The 22,841-nt window shown below is 37.8% G+C and overlaps 1 protein-coding gene across 3 annotated transcripts in view; it reads right to left on the bottom strand.

Annotated features, from left to right (window-relative positions):
* LOC115217025 (protein MON2 homolog) overlaps positions 1–22,841 on the bottom strand; it is a 794,357-nt gene that overhangs the window by 198,946 nt on the left and 572,570 nt on the right. For all 3 annotated transcript variants that reach the window (XM_036507025.1, XM_029786561.2, XM_036507026.1), the window contains 2 exons: positions 17,993–18,155; positions 11,825–12,088 (listed from right to left, as the gene is read on the bottom strand). In XM_036507025.1, the coding sequence (XP_036362918.1) occupies positions 11,825–12,088; positions 17,993–18,155 (427 nt within the window). The remainder of the gene's footprint in view (positions 1–11,824; positions 12,089–17,992; positions 18,156–22,841) is intronic.

Genomic DNA, 22,841 nt, shown 5'->3' with positions numbered 1-22,841 from the left:
ATTAATAATAATAATAATAATAACATTGATAATGATAATAATAATAATGATGTTGATGATAATAATAATAATGATAATAATAATAATAATAATGATAATAATAATAATAATAATAATAATAATAATAATAATAATAATAATAATAATAATAATGATAATAATAATAATGTTGATGATGATGATGATGATGATCATCATCATCATCATCATTTAACGTCCGCTTTCCATGCTAGCATGGGTTGGACGGTTCAACTGGGGTCTGGGGAGCCCGAAAGCTGCACCAGTCCAGTCAGATCTGGCAGTGTTTCTACAGCTGGATGCCCTTCCTAACGCCAACCACTCCGAGAGTGTAGTGGGTGATTTTATGTGCCACCGACACAGGTGCCAGACGAGGCTGGCAAACGGCCACGCTCGGATGGTGTTTTTTATGTGCCACCGACACAGGTGCCAGACGAGGCTGGCAGACAGCCACGCTCGGATGGTGTTTTTTATGTGCCACCGACACAGGTGCCAGACGAGGCTGGCAGACGGCCACGCTCGGATGGTGTTTTTATGTGCCACCGACACAGGTGCCAGACGAGGCTGGCAGACGGCCACGCTCGGATGGTGTTTTTATGTGCCACCGACACAGGTGCTAGATGAGGCTGGCGAACGGCCACGATCGGATGGTGTTTGTCATGTGCCCACCGCACTGACTACGGCACTGATGGATTTCTTGTGTGCCACAGGCACTGGTACCACAGGATACAAATTCCATTGATGTTCATCTATTTTGTCTATTTTGATTTGATTTGATTTTCACTTGCCTCAACCGGTCTTCACAAGTGTCACAAGAAGGAAGGTATGCACAGGTGGACTGACTAGTCTTGCCGGGTCTTCGGAAGGTGTTTTTATGTGCCACCGACACAGGTGCCAAATGAGGCTGGCGAACGGCCATGATCGGATGGTGTTTGTTACGTGCCCACAGCACGGAGGCCGGTCGATGTGGAACTGGCTACGGCCACGTTCGGATGGTTCTCTTGTGTGCCACCGGCACTGGTACCACAAAGATACAGATTCCATTGATGTTCATCTATTTTGATTTGTTTTGATTTGATTTTCACTTGCCTCAACAGGTCTTCACAAGTGTCACAAGAAGGAAGGTATGCACAGGTGGACTGACTATGTCCCAGGTAGGGGCCATGGGTTATGGCCTGACTAGTCTTGCCGGGTCTTCGGATGGTGTTTTTATGTGCCACCGACACAGGTGCTAGATGAGGCCGGCGAACGGCCACGATCGGATGGTGTTTGTCATGTGCCCACAGCACGGAGGCCAGTCGATGCGGTACTGGCTACGGCCACTTTCGGATGGTTTTCTCTTGTGTGCCACCGGCACTGGTACCACAAAGATACAAATTCCATTGATGTTCATCTATTTTGATTTGTTTTGATTTGATTTTGATTTTGATTTTCACTTGCCTCAACAGGCCTTCACAAGTATCACAAGGAGGAAGGTATGCACAGGTGGACTGACTACGTCCCAGGTAGGGGCCATGGTTTATGGCCTGACTAGTCTTGCCGGGTCTTCGGAAGGTGTTTTTATGTGCCACCGACACAGGTGCTAGATGAGGCTGGCGAACGGCCACGACCGGATGGTGTTTGTTATGTGCCCACAGCACGATGGCCAGTGATGCGGTACTGACTACGGCCATGTTCGGATGGATTCTTGTGTGCCACCGGCACTGGTACCACAAGCGGTACTGACTACTTTTTATGTGCCACCGACACAGGTGCTAGATGAGGCTGGCGAACGGCCACGACCGGATGGTGTTTGTTATGTGCCCACAGCACGATGGCGAGTGATGCGGTACTGACTACGGCCACGTTCGGATGGATTCTTGTGTGCCACCGGCACTGGTACCACAAGCGGTACTGACTACGGCCATGTTCGGATGGATTCTTGTGTGCCACCGGCACTGGTACCACAAGGATACAAATTCCATTGATGTTCATTTTATTTTGATTTGTTTTGATTTGAATTGATTTTCACTTGCCTCAGCAGGTCTTCACAAGTGTCACAAGAAGGAAGGTATGTACAGGTGGACTGACTACGTCCCAGGTAGGGCCCACGGGTTATGACCTGACTAGTCTTGCCGGGTCTTCGGATGGTGTTTTTATGTGCCACCATGTTCCCACAGCACGGAGGCCAGTCGATGCGGTACTGGCTACGGCCACGTTCGGATGGTTTTCTTGTGTGCCACAGGCACTGGTACCACAAAGATACAAATTCCATTGATGTTCATCTATTTTGATTGATTTTCACTTGCCTCAGCAGGTCTTCACAAGTGTCACAAGAAGGAAGGTATGCACAGGTGGATCGACTACGTCCCAGGTAGGGGCCACGGGATATGGCCTGACTAGTCCTGCCGGGTCCTCTCATGCACAGCACACTTCCATAGGACTCGGTCTTCAGTCATTTCCTTGGTGAGACCTAAAGTTCGAAGGTCGTGCTTCACCACCTCGTCCCAGGTTTTCCTGGGTCTACCTCTTCCACAGGTTCCCTCAACTGCTAGGGTGTAGCACTTTTGCACACAACTATCTTCAGCCATTCTCGTCACATGACCATACCAGCGCAGCCGTCTCTCTTGCACACCACAACTGACACTTCTTAGGTTCAACTTTTCTCTCAAAGTACTTACACTCTGACGATTATGAACACTGACATTACACATCCATCGGAGCATACTGGCTTCATTTCTTGCAAGCTTACGCATATCCTCAGCTGTCACGGCCCATGTTTCACTACCATGTAGCATGGCTGTACGTACACACGCATCATATAGTCTGCCTTTTACTCTTAGCGAGAGGCCTTTTGTCACCAGCAGGGGTAAGAGCTCTCTAAACTTTGCCCAGGCTATTCTTACTCTAGCAGTTACACTTTCAGCACACCCACCCCCGCTACTGACTTGGTCTCCTAGGTAGCGGAAGCTATCAACTACTTCTAGTTTGTCTCCCTGGAACGTGGTAGAAGTTGGTCTCTGCACATTTCCAGTGTTTATTTCTCCTGAGCATCTGCCACAGACAAAAACTATTTTCTTAGTTAGCCTTCCTTTGACATTGCTGCACCTCTTATGTGTCCATAGCTTACACTTGGTGCACCTTATAGAGTTTCTACCTACACCTTTTTTACAGATCGAGCAGGGCCATCTACCTGAAGTCGTTTGTGGTTGGTCCACCTTCCTACTTATTAGGACTTTGGTTTTGGCTAGGTTGATTCTAAGGCCCTTCGATTCTAATCCTTGTTTCCACACCTGAAACTTCTCCTCCAGTTCTGATAGTGACTCAGCAATTAGAGCAAGGTCATCAGCATATAGGAGCTCCCAGGGGCATCCTGTCTTAAATTCTTCCGTTATTGCCTGGAGGACTATGATAAATAGGAGGGGGCTGAGGACTGAACCTTGGTGGACCCCAACCTCTACCCGGAATTCTTCACTGTACTCGTTGCCAACCCTCACCTTACTAGCTGCGTCTCTGTACATGGCTCGCACAGCTCTCACTAACCATTCATCTATCCCTAGTTTCCTCATTGACCACCAGATAAGGGATCGGGGGACCCTGTCAAAGGCTTTCTCTAAGTCAACAAAAGCCAGGTACAAGGGCTTACCTTTGGCTAGGTATTTCTCTGAAGCTGTCTTACCAGGAATATAGCATCAGCTGTCTTACCAGATGATAATAATGATAATAATAATAATGATGATGATGATGATGATAATAATGATGATGATGATAATGATGATAATAATGATGATAATGATGATGATAATGATAATAATAATAATGTTGATGATGATGATGATGATGATGATGATAATAATAATGATAATAATGATGATGATGATGATGACAATGATAATAATGATGATAAAATTTCTGACAGAAAAACAAATAAGAATTTCGGAAATATTGGGAAATTACAGAGAGACATTGTACCTAAACATGTGAAACAATCAACTTTGAACAGCTGAGTGTAGGAGAGAAGTGAGATGTTATTATATACACTTGGTTTACCTCAAGTTCACATGTAGGAATTTCTTAACATGTACCGACTGACACTGACAACGTTTTACATCAAATGTAACAAAATGAAGTTATTTCGCAGCAACAAACACCCACATGCTGTACCACAGAGTTTGTTTGTGAGTATGCAATAAAAAAAAGATTAAAAAAAACAAACAAATACAGAAGCAAGAAAACAACAACAAAAAAATGTTTTATTGTCAATTGACAGATAGTCTCTGCATTATTAACAATTCTTGATCAATTACAGTAGACTTAACGAAGCTACACAGTTAATAACAGTAGGAAGAATTTGGTAAAAAAAAATAACAAAACCACATTAGCGTAGCTTTTGTTTTTCTTTTTGCATGAAAGACGTTTAGCAAATTTAATTTTGGGGTTTTGATTTCAAGCCTGCTCTTAGAACTTTTGTTGCACATCAAGACTTCTGTTTTGTATTTTTGTTTCAGAACTGCATTTTCAAACTTTACCAATTTGGTGCATATGAACTACACATAATAGAACCATAGATGAAAATCAGAGAGGGTGTTGGAGTCATTGTCATCATCATCTCAAGTTGGTTTTCCAAGATGGCATGGGTTAGAGAGATCCTCACAATTTGAGTCAGCACTTTCTCATTTGGGGTTACACCTCTCCTAGCTGTGGTCACAGGACCATGTCTCACTCCTTTGCTTTTATTTTGACATGATTTCCACAGCTAGATGCTTCTTCTTCTTACAGAGAGTATTTGGTGCATTATTTTCATGGCACCAGCATTTGAGAGAGTATTTGTCTGCAATCACTAAGCATACAAAAGAAGCAATCTTCAAAATGGTTAGTCAGTTCTCTCCAGACTCATGATACACCACAATTCATTCTTTTTCCGGTTATTTCCAATTTATGATGCAAACTTGACAGGCAGAGTAAAGGACTCATGGATTCAAGCGATTACCTGATGCCCTTCCAAAAGTAGGTGAAATAGGTTCTTCTAATACAACCGGTAAGAAGGTACTGTTATTTTGCTCTGGCAAAGGATCATCATCATTTAACGTCTGTTGTCCATGCCGGCATGGGTTGGATGGTTTGACTGGGGCTGGTAAACTGGGAGGCTGCACCAGACTCCAATCTGATTTGGTATGGTTGTCTACGGTTGGATACCCTTCCTAATGCCAACCATTCTAAGAGTGTAATAGGTGCTTCTATGTACCACCAGCATGGGTGCCATTTGCGCGACACCAGTATCTGCCACTGGTGCAATTTTGCTTGGCTTGATGGGTTTTCTTCTCAAGCATGACATAATACCAAGGGTCTTGGTCATCGCCTCTGTGAGACCTGTAACAAAACATACCTAGGGTGTGCTTCCACTTTCTACACACCCTGGTAGTAACTATATCAGATACCAAGCTTAATAAAGTAATGACAGACTACCCAGAAATACATTGTAAGACTTAGCTGTGGTTAGACTTGAATGTGTGAAGACACTACCAACTAACATTATTTACATTCAACAGACATTTGTCCTCATCTTGTTTGTTGTTAACACAACGTTTCAGCTGATATACCCACCAGCCTTCATCAGGTGTCTTGGGGAAATTTTGAACCTGGGTTCTAATTCCTAAGCTATTTTTCAATGCTATTTTTTTAAAATCACTGCCGCCGCCATTATTATTATTATTATTATTATTATTATTATTATTCAGGTCAGTGCCAGGAATCGAACTTGGAATCTTGGGGTTAGTAGCCCATGCTCTTAACCACTACGCCATATGCCCATTTGTTAACAACAAACAAGATGAGGAGAAATATCCGTCAAATGTAAACAATGTATATAATTCCTCATCTCTTAAATATAGAACTGCACTACCAACTAATGTTAAAATAAGAAGGAAGCATACATCTGTAGTTGTCTAGGTTAAGACACAAACCAGCTAGGAAAACTGACCAAGAAATAAGACATTTGGAAGAGTTTGCACATTTCCAGAACCTTTCAAAGTGTACAAGTTATTCTGCATGAAGAATTTATCAGCTTCTCATTGGTTCTGAGCAAATAATTATCAGCTAAAAACCAACACCAGAAACTTGTTTATGGGGTTAATGTGGAAAACATTTTTTTGCCTTTTTCAGCACTCTACAATTTATGCTGATGTAAATATCTGTCTTTATTAAAAGCCTATTATTTTACAATAGTGGTCAGTAATTCTTTCAGCATAAAAGAGCAACTAGGAGGTTGTGACAAATAGATTTTGAAAGAATTTAACTGAACTTCCCTCCCCACAAAAAAGGGAAAGAAAAAGCACCTGGTAGATATTTACTTGGATTGTAGACTAATAAAAGAAGTTATTCCATCAGTAATTTACCAAATTGCTCCAAAATGGGCACCTTTGCATTGCAGGCCTATGATGTTTAGCAAACTAAATTGATGTGATTATGCAGGAACTTGTGTTATAGATGAATTTAGCACCCTTGTATTAGCCCAGAACTTCCTTCGCCATCAACACAGCAGAATTATCGTAGGCTACTATAACAAAGTGTAATAATGTTATATTAGACAGGACCAGATTTTGGTAACTATTTTCCAATTTAAGTATTACAGACAGCAAAACAAAGAAAAAAAGGAAATCTTCTCTAACCCTTTCAATACCAACTTCACCCAAATCATTTCTATTAAAGTGTTCATATTTTAAATTTAAATCTCGAACCAAAATTTCATTATTACAAAGCTGTCTGATTAGAAGCTTACTTCACAATCACATGATTTTAAAATCAGTTCCACTGCAAAGGCACATCAAGTAAACATCTTCTACTAAAGCCCAATATATATACATATATGTATATATATATATATATATATATATATATATATATATATATATATGTGTGTGTATATACATATATGTATGTGTATATATATATATATATATATATATATATATATATATATATATATATATATATATGTGTATGTGTGTATATGTTTTGTGTGTCTGTGTTAGTCTCCCCAACATCGCTTGACAACCGATGCTGGTGTGTTTAAGTCGCCGTAACTTAGCGGTTTGGCAAAAGAGACTGATTGAATAAGTACTAGGCTTACAAAGAATAAGTCCTGAGGTCAATTTGCTCGACTAAAGGCGGGGCTCCAGCATGGCCACAGTCAAATGACTGAAACAAGCAAAACAGAGTAAAAGAGTATATGTATATATATATATATAAGCAAAATCAAAATCAAAATTGCTGACGTGGCCGATGACAGTATCACCTGATTGGCACTCGTGCCAGTGGAATGTTAGAAGCACATCTGTGCGTGATCATTGCCAGGGCCACAGATTGGCTCATGTGTCAGTGGCATGTAAAAAGCACCATTCGAGCACGATCGTTGCCAGCATTGCCTTACTGGCACATGAAAAACAACATTCAAGTGTGGTCGTTGCCGGTGCTGCAGGACTGGCTGCCGTGCACGTAGCGCATAAAAAACAACTTTTGAGCGTGATCGCTGCCAGAACCACCTGACTAGCCCTTGGGCCAGTGGCACATAAAAGTACCCACTACACTCTTGGAGTAGTTGGCATTAGGAAGGGCAGATTAGATTGGAGCCTGGTGCAGCCATCTGGCTCGCCAGTCCTCAGTCAAACCGTCCAACCCATGCCAGCATGAAAAGCAGATATCAAATGGCGACAACAATGATGATGATGATCATGATGATGATATATATATATATACACCCAGGACTATTACCCATTTTTGTTTAGGCGGGGTTAGCCACAAGACACACACGAGGTATTCCATTCATTTCCCAGCTCAACAAAACTAAAATCGTTTTATTTCTGTAATGAATTTCAACATCTCATTCAACACAATCAAACTTCTGATCCACAGGCATTCTGTCTCCTCTCTACACTTTTTCCATTGCGAAATTTTATACTGGGACCTTTTATACTTTGACCTCTGTTCCTGAGAGTTGACTGATCTGATCTTGAACCATTTACACCTACACATTCATTTCTCGTATTATGTACCCATCACCTCATCTCTATGGCCTACACTGACCCCTATGCCTGATGACTGCTCCCTAGAATTTCAGCCCAATGGAGTTCCATCATTCGTGGCACATTTTTTTTTTCAAGCAGCCATCAACCACTTATATCATTAATCATGCCGAGTTCACCTGTTTCCAAAAGTCACACAATCTATAAAAGAGCCCTACCCCTCCAGACCAAAACCAAACCAAACAAAAAAAGGAAAAATCCAGAAAAAAAAATTGGTTTCATATGGAATTCAAAAGAAATCAATTAAACTATGTTATATAAAAGCTTAAATTCTTTAACATAAATTTCAGAAAATTATTTTTTGGATTATCTTGAAATCTAGGAGCAAATTCGCTGCTCAACAAGCAAAGAAACAATTTCGGTGTCATCTCTTTTCCAATAAAGTAAATTAGCTTAATTAGCATAAATTAATTAGCGTAAATTAATCATACCTTAATAATGATTTTTTTCAGTTATTATCAGATCATTATAGGAAATAAAGCTTAACAATATGATAATAAATGATAATAGTAATAAAGAAGCAATAAAAATGAGCTGAACTGTTTGAATAAAAGATGCAGGCATAAATCATAATCATCATCATCATAGTTTAACGTCCGTTTTCCATGCTAGCATGGGTTAGACGGTTCAACTGGGGTCTGGGAAGCCAGTAGGCTGCACCAGGCTCCAGTCTGATCTGGCAGTGTTTCTACAGCTGGATGCCCTTCCTAACGCCAACCAATATTATTTCATAAATATTCTGGATAGCAAAATCGCCAGGAATCTTTTCCAGTTTTGGTTTTACAATAAGGAAATCAATAAAAAAATTTGGAGTGGCTGTGTGGTAAGTAGGTTGCTTACGAACCACATGGTTTCGGGTTCAGTCCTACTGCGTGGCACCTTGGGCAAGTGTCTTCTACTATAGCCTCGGGCCAACCAACCAAAGCCTAATGAGTGGATTTGGTAGCCGGAAACTGAAAGAAGCCTGTCGTATATATGTGTATATATATATATATATATATATATATGTATGTATGTGTGTGTATCAGTGTTTTTCCCCCCAACATCACTTGACAACTGATGCTGGTGTGTTTAGGTCCCTGTAACTTAGTGGTTTGGCAAAAGAGACCAATAGAATAAGTACTGGGCTTACAAAGAATAAGTCCTGGGGTCAATTTGATTTGACTAAAGGCGGTGCTCCAGCATGGCCGCAATCAAATGACTGAAACAAGTAAAAGAGTAAAAGAGTCACTCTAAGAGTTGAAGGAATTTGACCCTTTAGCATTTAAACCGGACATATCTGGCCAAAATATTCTACTTGTTTTCAGTTAAAACTGACCAGATCCAACCTCTTACACTTACCCTACCATTCTCAAAATATAAAATCATGAGGTAGACCCAGGAAGACCTGGGGTGAGGTGGTGAAGCACAACCTTCAAACATTGGGCCTCACCGAAGCATTGACTAGTGACCGAGATCTTTGAAGATATGCTGTTCTTGAGCAGCCCCAGCAAGCCAAGTGAGACCATAACCTGTAGCCTATGACTGGTGCATAACCAGCCCACTTATGAGTATCCTTCATTCATGGGCAAAAACTTTGCTTGCGAAGACCTGTTGAGGCAAGTGAAATAAAAATCGCTGACGTGGCCGATGACAGTACTGCCTGAATGGCACCCGTGCCAGTGGAATGTTAAAAGCATGATTGTTGCCAGGGCTGTTGACTGGTTCCCATGCCAGTGTAATGTAAAAAGCACCATTCAAGCATGATCATTGTCAGTGTCGCCTTACTGGCACCTGTGCCGGTGGCACATAGAAAAGAACATTCAAGCGTGGTCATTGCCAGTGCCGTCAGACTGACTCCTGTGCAGATGGCAAGTAAAAAACACCATTTGAGCGTAGTTGTTACCAGTACCGCCTGACTGGCATTCATGCCGGTGGCACGTAAAAGCACCCACTACACTCTCGGAGTGGTTGGTGTTAGGAAGGGCATCTAGCTGTAGAAACTTTTCCAGATCAGAATGGAGCCTGGTGCAGCCTCCTGCCTCGCCAGGACTCAGTCAAACCATCCAACCCATGCCAGCATGGAAAGCAAGTGTAAAACGATGATTATGATGATCATCATCAATGCAATATTGAAGCTACAGGACAATGACTGAGAAATTCCAAACAATATGAATAAATAAGCACTTAACTGGACAAAAATCTGAATGCTAAAGGCTTAAAGTCAATCTCAAAGAAATAAATAAGTAAAACTTAAAACCATCATCATTTCAGATATGCTTTCCATATTGGCACAATGGTTTGGATGGTTCGACGGGATCCAACGGATTAAGGGATCACATCTCAGTTTTGGCCAGGGTTCCATGGATGGACACTCTTCCTAATGCCGACCATTTTCTAGAGTATACTAGAGCTTTTCCAGACACTGGCACTAGTGAGGTGGCTTTGTAATGTTCAAAATTTAAGAGCTCCTTGACTGACAGAGAGAATAAGAGAGAGGAGAGGGGCATGTGTGAGGGGTCAAGAGGTTCAAAGTATGGTAAGAAGTAAAAAAAAAAAATCACGTCTATGTCTTTTAATATATATATATATATATATATGTTTACATTCATGGAGTGGTTGGTGTTAGGAATGGCATCCAGCTGTAGAAACACCGCTAGATCAGACTGGAGACTTGTGCAGCCTCCTGGCTTCCCAGACCCCGGTTGAACCGTCCAACCCATGCTAGCATGGAAAACGGACGTTAAACAATGATGATGATGATATATACATTTAAAAATAATCTGTAACCAGACTCTTCTTTAAAAGCACTGCCCACACATGTCATGGCTTTAGAAATTGTTAAGAATTTCAACAGAATAGATTTAGTAAAAAGAACTAAGTCTTCTGTAATTGAGATGATGTCTGGAACATAAATAAAATAAAAAACAGTTCTTGAAGAAAATAATGAATGAAGATATTAAACTTAACGGGTCATTTTGGATTATTGAACCCATGACTAACTCAGATGGTATTAACCCTTTTGATGCCACATCCAGACTAAAACTGCCTCTGGTCTTTTGGTGCAAAATTCTTTGTTTAAAAGTGATTTAAATTTAATCATTCAATGAACATTTCCTAATTTATATTCCAAGCCTCAAATTAACATTTTTGTTACACTGTTTCTGTTGAAATACACAATCCTTATTTCAGCTAATTTTCAAAAATAATGACAAGTTTCCTAAAATAACATTGTCATTATTAAGCTGTATTTAGAACATAATTTAATTTGAAATTTTAATGGGAAATCTTAACCTAGATGAACTTAAAACAGGAATTTGGTATCATAGAATCAGGAATAGTCTCAAGAGGGTTTGGTGTCAAAAGGATTAGGAATGACAAAGTTATTCTACATAATTCTTCATTATTTGAAATTATTTGAAAGAAAGACAATATATTTCAACAGAAATATGGTGAGAAAAAGATCAAATAATTAGGGAAAAACAAAAAAAAAGGAATTACGGAGATGTACTTGCATAGCAAGTGATTTGATCTGAGATCGTGTGCTGAAACGAAAACAATTGCAGCGTGGAAGGTGTTTGTAAGCCATTTAAGAAACCCATAGCATGGATTTTTGTCAGTGAACAGGTCGCAGTCTTAAAGCGACAAAAATATTTTGACAAATTAAACTTAAAAGTTGAAGTGAATCGAACGGCTTTTGTGTGTTTCTTAAAAAAAATAGGAATTAAAAAGAAACAAATTTCAAGGGTCATAATAAACTCCCTTACTTGCCAAAGTACTTTTTTCCATGTATCTTTCTGAAGCAAACTGCCATGAGCGGAAAGGGTTGAAAATAATGTTTGTCCAGCACTTTTCCGTGTAGCTGGCCGTTGGTCAACACACAGTTCGCCAAGCTTAGAGAAGAGACACATCCATAGACTATCAAACGGTAGCATGGCGGCATTGGGCTGGTCCTCCGATTGTCCAGAGTCTCCACCCAACTCCTGCTGGATCTTATTACGGTTCTGGTAGAAATAGTCAGCAATGTTCCACTGAAATGAAAAGGAAATTGAACAGACATACTTTAATGCATGGCGCTGAATTTGAGCATAAAACGGCTGCATTAGAAATGAAGAAAAGCAGACCATAAAACTTTTTATCTTGTAAAATCTGAATTAAATTTAGAAGAATGCAACAGCAAGAAATGTCAGATTATTCAGATGGGAATCAACAATTTATACACCCTCATAATTTATAGTTTATATATTACTATAATTTATACAGCTCATCCTGTGATTGCTTAGCTATCTACATATTCGGTTACCTTGTGGGATTATGTACATTGTATGTGCTCAGTGTAAAGCCTGGCTGTTTGCATGCATTCGTTTATGGGTGTGCAGCAGAATACATGCATACACACATGTCAGTGTACATCAACACACACACAAATGCGATTCTGAATATATTGAATGCAAACTAATGGGAATATGTATATATATATATATATATATACTCAATAACAATTAGTTTAATGTATACGACTGCGCACGTGCGTGTGAATGTATATATGCGTGCGTAAGTATATAGGTAATAGGTAGGTGCACAGACATCTGTACGTGTACGCAGCCGCATGTGCATAAATAATTTAAAAGCTATCAAATGCAAACTACTGGGGATTAACGATAATGAAAATAGGAAATATAACGAAGAAACATAAATCAGAGATAAGGAACAGCATCGAGTGATAATATCGTGTAACAATAGAAGAGCAAGTGTTTGTGATGGGCAAGGAGAAGATGGGCAAGGAGAAGATGGGCACCCAGGCACGTACACACAGGCATAAACACTCACACACACACAGAGAAACACAAACACACATGCACATACAAACATACAAATGCACACATACAAACGTACACACAGAAACACACGTGCATACTCACACATACAAACACATAAACAAACATGCACACAAACACACACATACACATAAATGCACATACACACAAACACACACATACAAACACACACACAGAAACACACATGCACATGTAAACACACACACACACATAAACAAACACGCACACAAAGACATACAAACGCACACACATCAAACACATTCAAACACACACACAAACACACACAAATACACATGCACACAAACACACACAAATACACAAACACACACACACACACACACACAAACAAACACATACAAACAACACACACATTAAGATACCATCTAATATACTTTGCATCCAAATAAACAGTGAAGCCCAGCTTATTCCACAGTCAGCAACCACTGACCCACTTCCCTCACACTAAATCTGATAACGTTTGGCGTTTGTTTTCTTTCTCGGTTTTCTAACCGGATACCAGTTTATTTTCTGATGTATGTCTGCAGCAATCACTGATTTACAGATACAATGTAAATGAAACGACAGCAAATTGGACAAATGGTTTTAGAATATCTTTTTTTTTTTTTTTTTTAATGGCAGGTTGGTGTACAATTGATTAGGAAACATGACACAGAGGTGTTAAAACGTATCACAAAATTAACAAAACTGATCATATACAATGTCAGCAAAATCACTACACACACACACATTTATATATATATAATGATTTTGCTGTCATATGATCAGTTTTGAGAATTTTCTGATCTTTTTAATACCTGTCTATCTATATGTTTATATAGAGATAGATCGCTAGACACTACACATTCTTTATTTTCTCTCCTTGTTTCTTTCTGTGGAAGAGCATAGGCTCGAAATGTTAAAGACTTTTTCACTTCCCGAACTTTAAACTAATACATCTGTTTGTTATCTACACCACCTGTCTTCGTCTTTTGTTTTTTTTTGTGACTTCTCCCCCTATATATATATATATATATATATATGTATTTCAATAATAATAAAACAGCAAATTTGATTAATTAATTAATCAATTAATTAATTAAATTTTACCAAGCAGTTCAGTCGCTTAAAATAACCTTTTTAGTTAAAATCATACGAATATTCTATAATTATGTACATAATTATAATCACCATGCACCGAATTTAGAAATAGGAGTTAAAATTCCCTTTCTGGTACCGTAAAGATCTCCCAGACAGTGACACGCTCTTTTACGTAAGCAAAAAGAAAAATTAACAAATCCACATGACTCAGATTAGCTACATACATGTTTTGAGATTAAAGTAAATTGTTTCTCTATTATATATTTTAACCCTTTCATTTCCAATATTTCTTTTGAGATGCTCTGTGTTTCTTTCAATTAATTTTAAGTATAACAAAGAATTTAGCAAAATAACTTAATTATCATTAAGCTAGTGTTAAGAACACAAATTATGACTAAGGTTTGGTGAAAGATTTTAATTCAAAACTTATTAAAACAAGACATTTGTACTACAGAGCCAGAGCCATTTTCAGCCAGGTTGGTATCAAAAGGGTTAAGAATTGTTCCTCTATTATATATTTTAGCCCTTTCGGTACCATATTTCTGTTGAGAGGCTCTGTGTTTCTTTCAATTAATTTTAAGTATAACAAAGAATTTAGCAAAATAACTTCGTTGTCATTCAGCTAGTGTTAGGAACCTAAACTGTAACTAAGGTTTGGTGAAAGATTTTAATTCAAAACTTTTGTAAACAAGACATATGTATTCAGAGCTGGAGCCGGTTTCAGCCGGGTTGGTAGCGGAAGGCTTAAAGTGTTATTGTTTATTCGCATAGCAGCAAAATAGGGAAGGTGTTGCACATTATATTAAAGACCAAAATATGATTAAGGAGAATTTGATGGTGCTGAAATTACCTTACTGTTTAGAAGTGAACGACACGAAATTCTAACAATAATAGGCGTTGGTATATTATTTAGACATTTAAACATCTCCCCAGTCAGGAATCACAATAAGCACCAGAGTTAATTGGCTTAATTACAACTAATAAATTATTTCCAAAAAGTAGCATACCTAGTTATTACTATTAATTATAGAAACCACATTGAGGATAATTGCTGGTTTTGTTATCAATTATACTCTCTTCTAATGACAATTGTTCACCTCAATATTTTAATTGCCTTTGTATCACTTAAGTTAATGACTTGTAACACATTAAAACAAATGAAAGTTGCCTTTACGAGATTGTTCGCCTTGCTAATAATAGTAACCAAATCTTTCTCAAATTACACTGAACTGTTTTGAAAGTAGGAAGGACACATAAAATAATGTAAGCTTTCTACTTAAGGCACAAGGCCTGAAATTTGGGGGAAGGGGACTAGTCGATTATATCAACCCCAGTATTTCACTGGTACTTAATTTATCGACCCTGAAAGGATGAAAGGTAAAGTCAACCTCGGCGGAAAAGTTTCTACAGGTGGATGCCCTTCCTAACGCCAACCACTCTGAGAGAGTTGTGGGTGCTTTTTACGTGCCACCAGCATGAGGGCCAGTCAGATGGGCCTGGCATCGACCATGCTCGAATGGTGTTTCTTGCATGCCACCAGCATGGGAGCCAGTCAGGCAGCACTTGCAACAACCATGGTCAAATGGTGCTGTTTAAGGTGCCACTGGCATGGGACTATTCAGCCAGAACTGGCAACGATCGCGCTGGAATGGTGCTTTTAACATGGCACTAGCATGGATGCCAATCAGATGGTACTGTCACTGGTCACGATAACAATTTCACTTGCCTCAACAGGTCATTGCAAGTGCAGTTTATTGCCCAATGATTGAAGGGTATTCTTAAATGGGCCGGTTATGCTGCACTAGCATAGGCCACAGTTACGGTCTCACTTGGCTTGCTGGGTTTTCTCAAGCACAGCATATCTCCAGAGATCTCGATCACTTGACATATATATATATATCACGTGACCGACCAGTCCATCAGGTGTAGTTACACATTGCTGGTCACAATGCGTTCGCATTGTTTTAGCCTTAAAATGACACCACCCCGCTGGCTAAGCGAGCAGACCAACAGAAGAAAGAGTGGTGAAAGAGTACAGCAGGTATCACCACCCCCTGCCAGAGCCTCGTGGACCTTTTAGGTGTTTTCGCTCAATAAACACTCACAACGCCCGGTCTGGGAATCGAAACCGTGATCCTACAACCGCGAGTCCGCTGCCCTAACCATTGGGCCATTGCGCCTCCACATATATATATATATACTCATTTCTATATATTTTTTAAAATTCTGGACTTGTTGCTATTTCATATCTCAAAATGTTACTCATAATGGTGTAAATCTTAGCAGTTGATTTCTATTTAATAGTTCATTAATTATATGCATTTCATATAGACAACAGTATTAGATTACAGTAAATCAGGTGATTTGTTTCAAAATTGTTTTTATACATCTATATAGGCACAGGAGTGGCTGTGTGGTAAGAAGCTTGCTTCCCAACTACATGGTTCCCAGGTTCAGTCCCACTGCATAGCACCTTGGGCAAGTGTTTTCTACTACAGCCTTGGGCTGACCAAAGCTTTATGAGTGGATTTGGTAAACGGAAACTGAAGGAAGCCTAACCCATGCTAGCATGGAAAACGGACGCTAAATGATGATGATGAAGATATAAATAAATATAGAATTAAGAGACAGAATCTCCATAAAGTAATTCAATTAATAATGAAAGATATTATCTATAATAAAATATAAATTTAAATATATTATTAACATAGGCACATACATACACACACACATACATATGTACATATATATCATGAACGGTTACTTTCTCAGATGCAGCACGGAATTTTGTCAGTGAACAGGTCGCGGTCTCAAAGCGACAAAAATATTTTGACAAATTAAATTTAAATGTTGAAGTGAATCTAACGGTTTTATGTGTTTCTTAAATGGCTTATAAACACATTCCACAGTGCAATTGCTTTCGTTCCAGCATACGATCTCAGATCAAGTCACTTGCTATGCAAGTACATCTCAGTAATATATTATTAACATTGTACTAAAAATTTCTATACTAAATAATATACATTAAAAAATACACATTAAAACGACATTAATAGTAATATTGTACTAAAAATTTCTATACTAAACAATACACATTAAATAGTAAACATTAGAAAAATACACATTAAAAAATACACATTTTTAATAATGTCATTTTAATGTATATTTTTTTTAATGTATATTATTAAGTACAGAAATTTTTAGTACAATGTTAATAATAATATATTTAAATTTATATTTTATTATAGGTAATATATTTCATTATTAATTGAATTACTTTATAGAGGTTCTGTCTCTTAATTCTCTATATATTTTATATAGTAGGGTATTAAGAGCACCATCTGAGCGTGGTCGTTGCCAGAGCAGCTATCTGGCCTCCGTGCCGGTGGCACGTAAAAGACACCATTCGAGTGTGATCATTACCAGCATCGGCTTAGTGGCACCTGTGCAGGTGGCATGTGTAAAAGATTCGAGCGAGGTCATTGCCAGTACCCACTACACTCTCGGAGTGGTTGGCGTTAGGAAGGGCATCCAGCTGTAGAGACTCTGCCAGATCAAGATTGAAGCCTGGTGCAGCCATCTGGTTCGCCAGCCCTCAGTCAAATAATCCAAACCATGCTAGCATGGAAAGCGGACGTTAAACGATGATGATGATGAATATATTGTGAAATTTGGTTTAGCATTACTAAACTGAGTTTGTTTTCCCCTGTGGCCTTGGTATTTTATATTCCCTACTATTAATAATATATATATATATATATATATACATATATGCATTTTTTTGTGTGTGTGTTTGTCCCCCCATCGCTTGACAACTGATGGTGAGTTTACGTCCCCGTAACTTAGTGGTTCAGCAAAAGAGCCAGATAGAATAAGTACTACGCTTACAAAGAATAAGTCCTGGGGACGATTTCTTCAATTAAAGGCTGTGCTCCAGCATGGCCGCAGTCAAATGACTGAAACAAGTAAAAGAATAAAAGAATCTGAAGCAGTACTTACCAAAAGACCAATTGCAGTTAGACTGACATTCAATTCCTGGTTTTGAAGACCAAATTTCGAGGCCACTTCAACACAAACCAGCAAGTATTTGCAGGGAATAATAGGTAAGAAGTCAGTTACAACCAGCTGTAAACTTTGAAAGGCATTCTGGATTAATTTTTCACTGGAAAATAAAAAAGTATAATAAATTTATAAATTTAAAGTATTACATAATAAATCTATATATATATAAAGCTGAAGTTGTCCGTGTGTGGCAGGTTCGGTAGCCTTCAACTAACACTATCTCCTCCAAGACCCTGTGGTGCAAGTTGGCCAAAATTGAGACTATGATAGAAGAAGGCTTGCTCTTCCTTCTGTAGAAGAAAAAATTCAAATCGGACCATGTTAACACCAAAAATTATTTACATCAAAATGGTGCTTTTTTTCTATGAAAATCCCTATTTTTTACAATTTTTTTCTGCTGTGTCGCCATTTTTTGGTGTATTTCAACGAGAAAAATGTTCACTTAAAGAGAATAACAAGCTACATAATGCAAAATTTTTACTTTTCAAAAATTCCAATTCTAAAGGGTTGAAAAGAAAACAAGCCCGAGCAATGCTGGGCTACACTGCTAGTATATTTTTAAGACGTGATAAATATGATTAAGTGTAATAAATTTAATGATTTCTGGAATTCAAAGAGATCAGCCTGTTGATGGTTTGCAGGGAAAGAAGGGGTGGGGTGTGAGCTATACAGTGAAAGCAAACGTGATCATATAATGATAAGGTTGGAGTGTAAAAGGAAAGAGTCTGCAATTCTCCTGGAAAACATTAACCCTTTTATTACCATATTTCTGTTAAAACTTGTTGCCTCTGCTTCAATTAAATTTGTATATAATAAGGAATCATAAAGAATCTGGTAGAATTACCTTGTCATTGTTAAGCTGGTGTTTAGAACAGAAATAATCATAAAATTTTGATGGACTGTTTTCATTGAGATAGTTTTAGAACAGGAAGTGCGTGTCATAGAATCTGGGATTAGCATTGAGGGGTTTGGTATTAAAGGGGTTATGGGTGTTGTTGAAAGAAAATATCAGGCATCTCCTCTTTAAATATCAATTTAGCATACCTCAGAGTTAGCTCCTTCGGTAATTAACATATGCAGTAAATAATGTATAACAAGGATTGTTTCCACCACATTGCACATCAAATCAGTTTTTGAAAAGGTTGAAAGACACAACGGAAATTTTAGGAAAATAAAAATAAGTAAGTGGAAAGTTTACCGGTGTGTGTGATAAATTATAAGGCACAAAAAGAGAATGACTCTCCCCAGACACAACAGTTTATTCAAAGAAATTCACTGAAATCAAAACACAATGACTTGGTATAAGTAGCAAACAAGGGATGTTACATTAACCCTTTCGTTACTGTATTTATTTTGAGATACTCTGAGTTTCTTTCATTTAATTCTAAATATAACAAAGAATTTAGTAAAAGAACTTGGTTATCATTAAGCTAGTGTTAGGAACATAAACCGTAATGAAGGTTTGGTGGAATATTTTAATTCAGAACTTATGAAAATGAGACATTTGTACTCAGAGCTAGAACCGGTTTCAGCCGGGTTGGTAACGAAAGGGTTAAAGAATCAAGACCGATAGCTAATGGCAGCCTGGAGTGAGAATCAAACTCATTGCCCAATGTTTCCAAGTTCAACATCTTAGCCACTTAGGCTACACGCCTTCCTTCCTTCCAAATGAATAGCTCACTTCTGATTTTTGTTTCATAATTAATTCTTATATAAAACGAGAATCACTGGATTATTAAACATTTCCCTAAAAGCTTCCTGAATCCAGTTAAAATCCAGCCCCCAAGAAATCAATCAGTTGTGTTTGCATTAGTAGTCATGTAATCAAAAGGAATTAATAATTGTTTCCAATTAAGGCACAAAAAAACCCCCACATCAATTCCAGTTCTAGATTGATGCCTTATTTTATCGATTCCAGAAGGATGAAAGGCACAACTGACCTTTGCAGAATTCAAACACAAAATTGTAAAAGAAGAGGAAGAAATACTACAAGACCATTTTTTGGTTATTGTTTTTACTGATGATCTAACAATTCTGCCAGATAGCTTGTTGCCTTTCAATAGGAATTAATAATAAAATATAATAAACGTACAGGCATTCGCTAAGCAGAAATGGAAAAAAAAATTGATGTTTTGAGGAAAGGCTCTTTTTCGGGAGGGAGAAAGAGAAAGAAGGAAAATTCTAGTCTCTCATATATATATATATATATATATTTATTTATTTTATAGAAGGAGCTTCTACAGGACTAGAACTGTTTCATTCAAAAGAAATCATCAGGAAGCTCTTTGTATATATATATATATATATATATATATATATATATATATAATTTCTTTTTTATTTTCCATTCCTTCTCTTTTCTAACCTGAAAAAGGGCCAGTGATCAATACACTGATAATCTATCCTTTTCTGTATGGCAAATATTTTTATTTTAAGTTATATTTTTATTATCAATTCCCATGTCAAAGTTATGGTATTTATTTGGACCCCTATTGTTCTTTTCCTGCTCAATCATCAGGCCTTGCAATTAGAATAAGCAATTCCATTGAACAATGGTCAACTAGCTAACATCTGGTTTCTAAATTAATGAGAGAATCAGTCATAGGAAACACAAGAATGCTATTTTCTATGTCAGGAAGATGTCATTACAATCAGCTACCTTTGAGAGCACATTATTTACATTATTTACATTTGTCCTCATTTTGTTTGTTGTTAACACTACGTTTCGGCTGATATACCCTCCAGCCTTCATCAAGTGTCTTGGGGAAATTTGCAACCTGGGTTCTCATTCCTAAGGTATTTTTCGATGATATTATTATTATTATTATTATTATTATTATTATTATTATTATTAGTGTTCAGGACACTGCTTGGAATTGAACTCGGAATCTTGGGGTTAGTAGCCGGTGCTCTTAACCACTATGCCATATGCCTGTGAGCATATAGAACCTTTGAGAAATTTATGATCACTCCCTGCTCACTTCCCCTTCCGTTCTTACCAAAATGTGGCTGTGTGGTAAGAAGCTTGCTTCCGAACTACGTGGTTCTGGGTCCAGTCCCAACGTGTATCACCTTGGGCAAGTGTCTTTGGCTAGGGCCTTGGGACAACCAAAGCCTTGTGAATGGATTTGGTAGATGGAAACTGAAAAAAGCCCATCATATATATGTATGTCTGTGTTTGTCCCCTCAACATCACTTGACAACCGATGTTGGTCTGTTTATGTCCCTGTAACTTAGCAATTCAGCAAAAGAAACCGATAGAATAAGTACTCGGCTTATAAAGAATAAGTCTTGGGGTTGATTTGTTCAACTAAAAGGTGATGCTCTAGCATGGCCACAGTCAAACGACTGAAACGAATAAAAGAATAAAAATGAAGTCTATTACTCTCGAAAAAAAAAAAAAAACTGTTTTCTATAACTTTTGTGATACACGATCCCTATTGATCGTCCCTACTTTTTTTCTTTTCCACGATCCCTTTTGATCGGAATCCAACCCTTTTTTTTTCCTTCTCTTCTCCCCAAAAAGAAAAACTCTACTTTGTATTTTGTCCCTTCTGTGTTCAGCCCTGCATGGCCAATAAAGAAATCTATAACCTTATATTCCTGTCATTTACTGAATTTGGTAAGGAGTGTAATGGGGGAATAAAATCTAGCCCTTCATTCTATTGTTACCATCTTCCATATAATCTCGTTTCTTATAAATCAGTTACAGAAGCACCATTCAAATGGTTTACAGTGAAAGAAGCTGAATAAGGTAGTGTCATTGGTCCATCTTGTATAGTTTAAGAAACATTTAATATAGATCCAGAAATAGCAGCAAAATGAGAGGACATTAGGAAGGAGCATGGAAAATGGTTTCTTGATCCCTGGCAAAAGTTCAACAAGTGTTATCGGATAATTAAGCTACCTGAGCTTGACAAATGCATGGCAGAGCATCAAGAAAGCACAGCAAAGTGCAAAGACATTTTCGAAATTATCGAGAACAGGATGAAGAACGAATTCTCCTCTGTGTTCAAGGTTAGGAATTTTTCAATGTTGGATGACAGCTTTTCGCCAAAGTTGTCAAATGAATGGAAGCCTTCCTCTTAAATAGCAATCATGATTGCTTGTCACCTATAAATCTCTGTTTTTCATTTTCAGAACTTTTCTTTGCAATGTGAACAAGTAAATTGGAATATTAAAACAAATTATTCTAAATAAATAAATGAAGAGAGAATAAATGAAAAATTGATAGAATTATGCAAGATGTCATCTAGTCAACATGTAGAATGGCACAACCAGCTTACGTGATTTATTATACTTCTGAATAAACTCTGTTAATATGTATTGAGGATTAGAGAAATTTGGTAAGACTGGTATTAAGCATTATGTCTGTTCTTTCAAACTACAACAGTTTTTTTTCTATCAATTCTATTCTATAGAATACAGATCAATATTGAGAATACTGAACCAATAGAATATAACGATTATATAAGAGAATGCATAATAATATGATATACTTACAAAGAACTATTTATGTATGCTCTTTCTCTCTCTCTCTCTCTCTCTCTCTCTCTCTCTCTCTCTATATATATATATATATATATATATATATATATATATATATATATATATATAGTAAATCCCAGAAATCGAAGAACAAACGCATAAGAGAAAAAACAACAACACGAGGATGTGGTGCATGCAAAATATTATCAGATACTCAGGGAAGGAAAGAAAGGTGGTTTTATGTTTCAAGCAGATGCACTTCTTCAGAAACAGGAGACAGAGGAAAGTCCCAGAGAAA

The sequence above is a fragment of the Octopus sinensis genome, linkage group LG11 (genome assembly GCF_006345805.1).
Source record: "Octopus sinensis linkage group LG11, ASM634580v1, whole genome shotgun sequence".
Classification (NCBI taxonomy): domain Eukaryota; kingdom Metazoa; phylum Mollusca; class Cephalopoda; order Octopoda; family Octopodidae; genus Octopus; species Octopus sinensis.
This window is presented reverse-complemented; position numbering and strand designations above follow the sequence as displayed.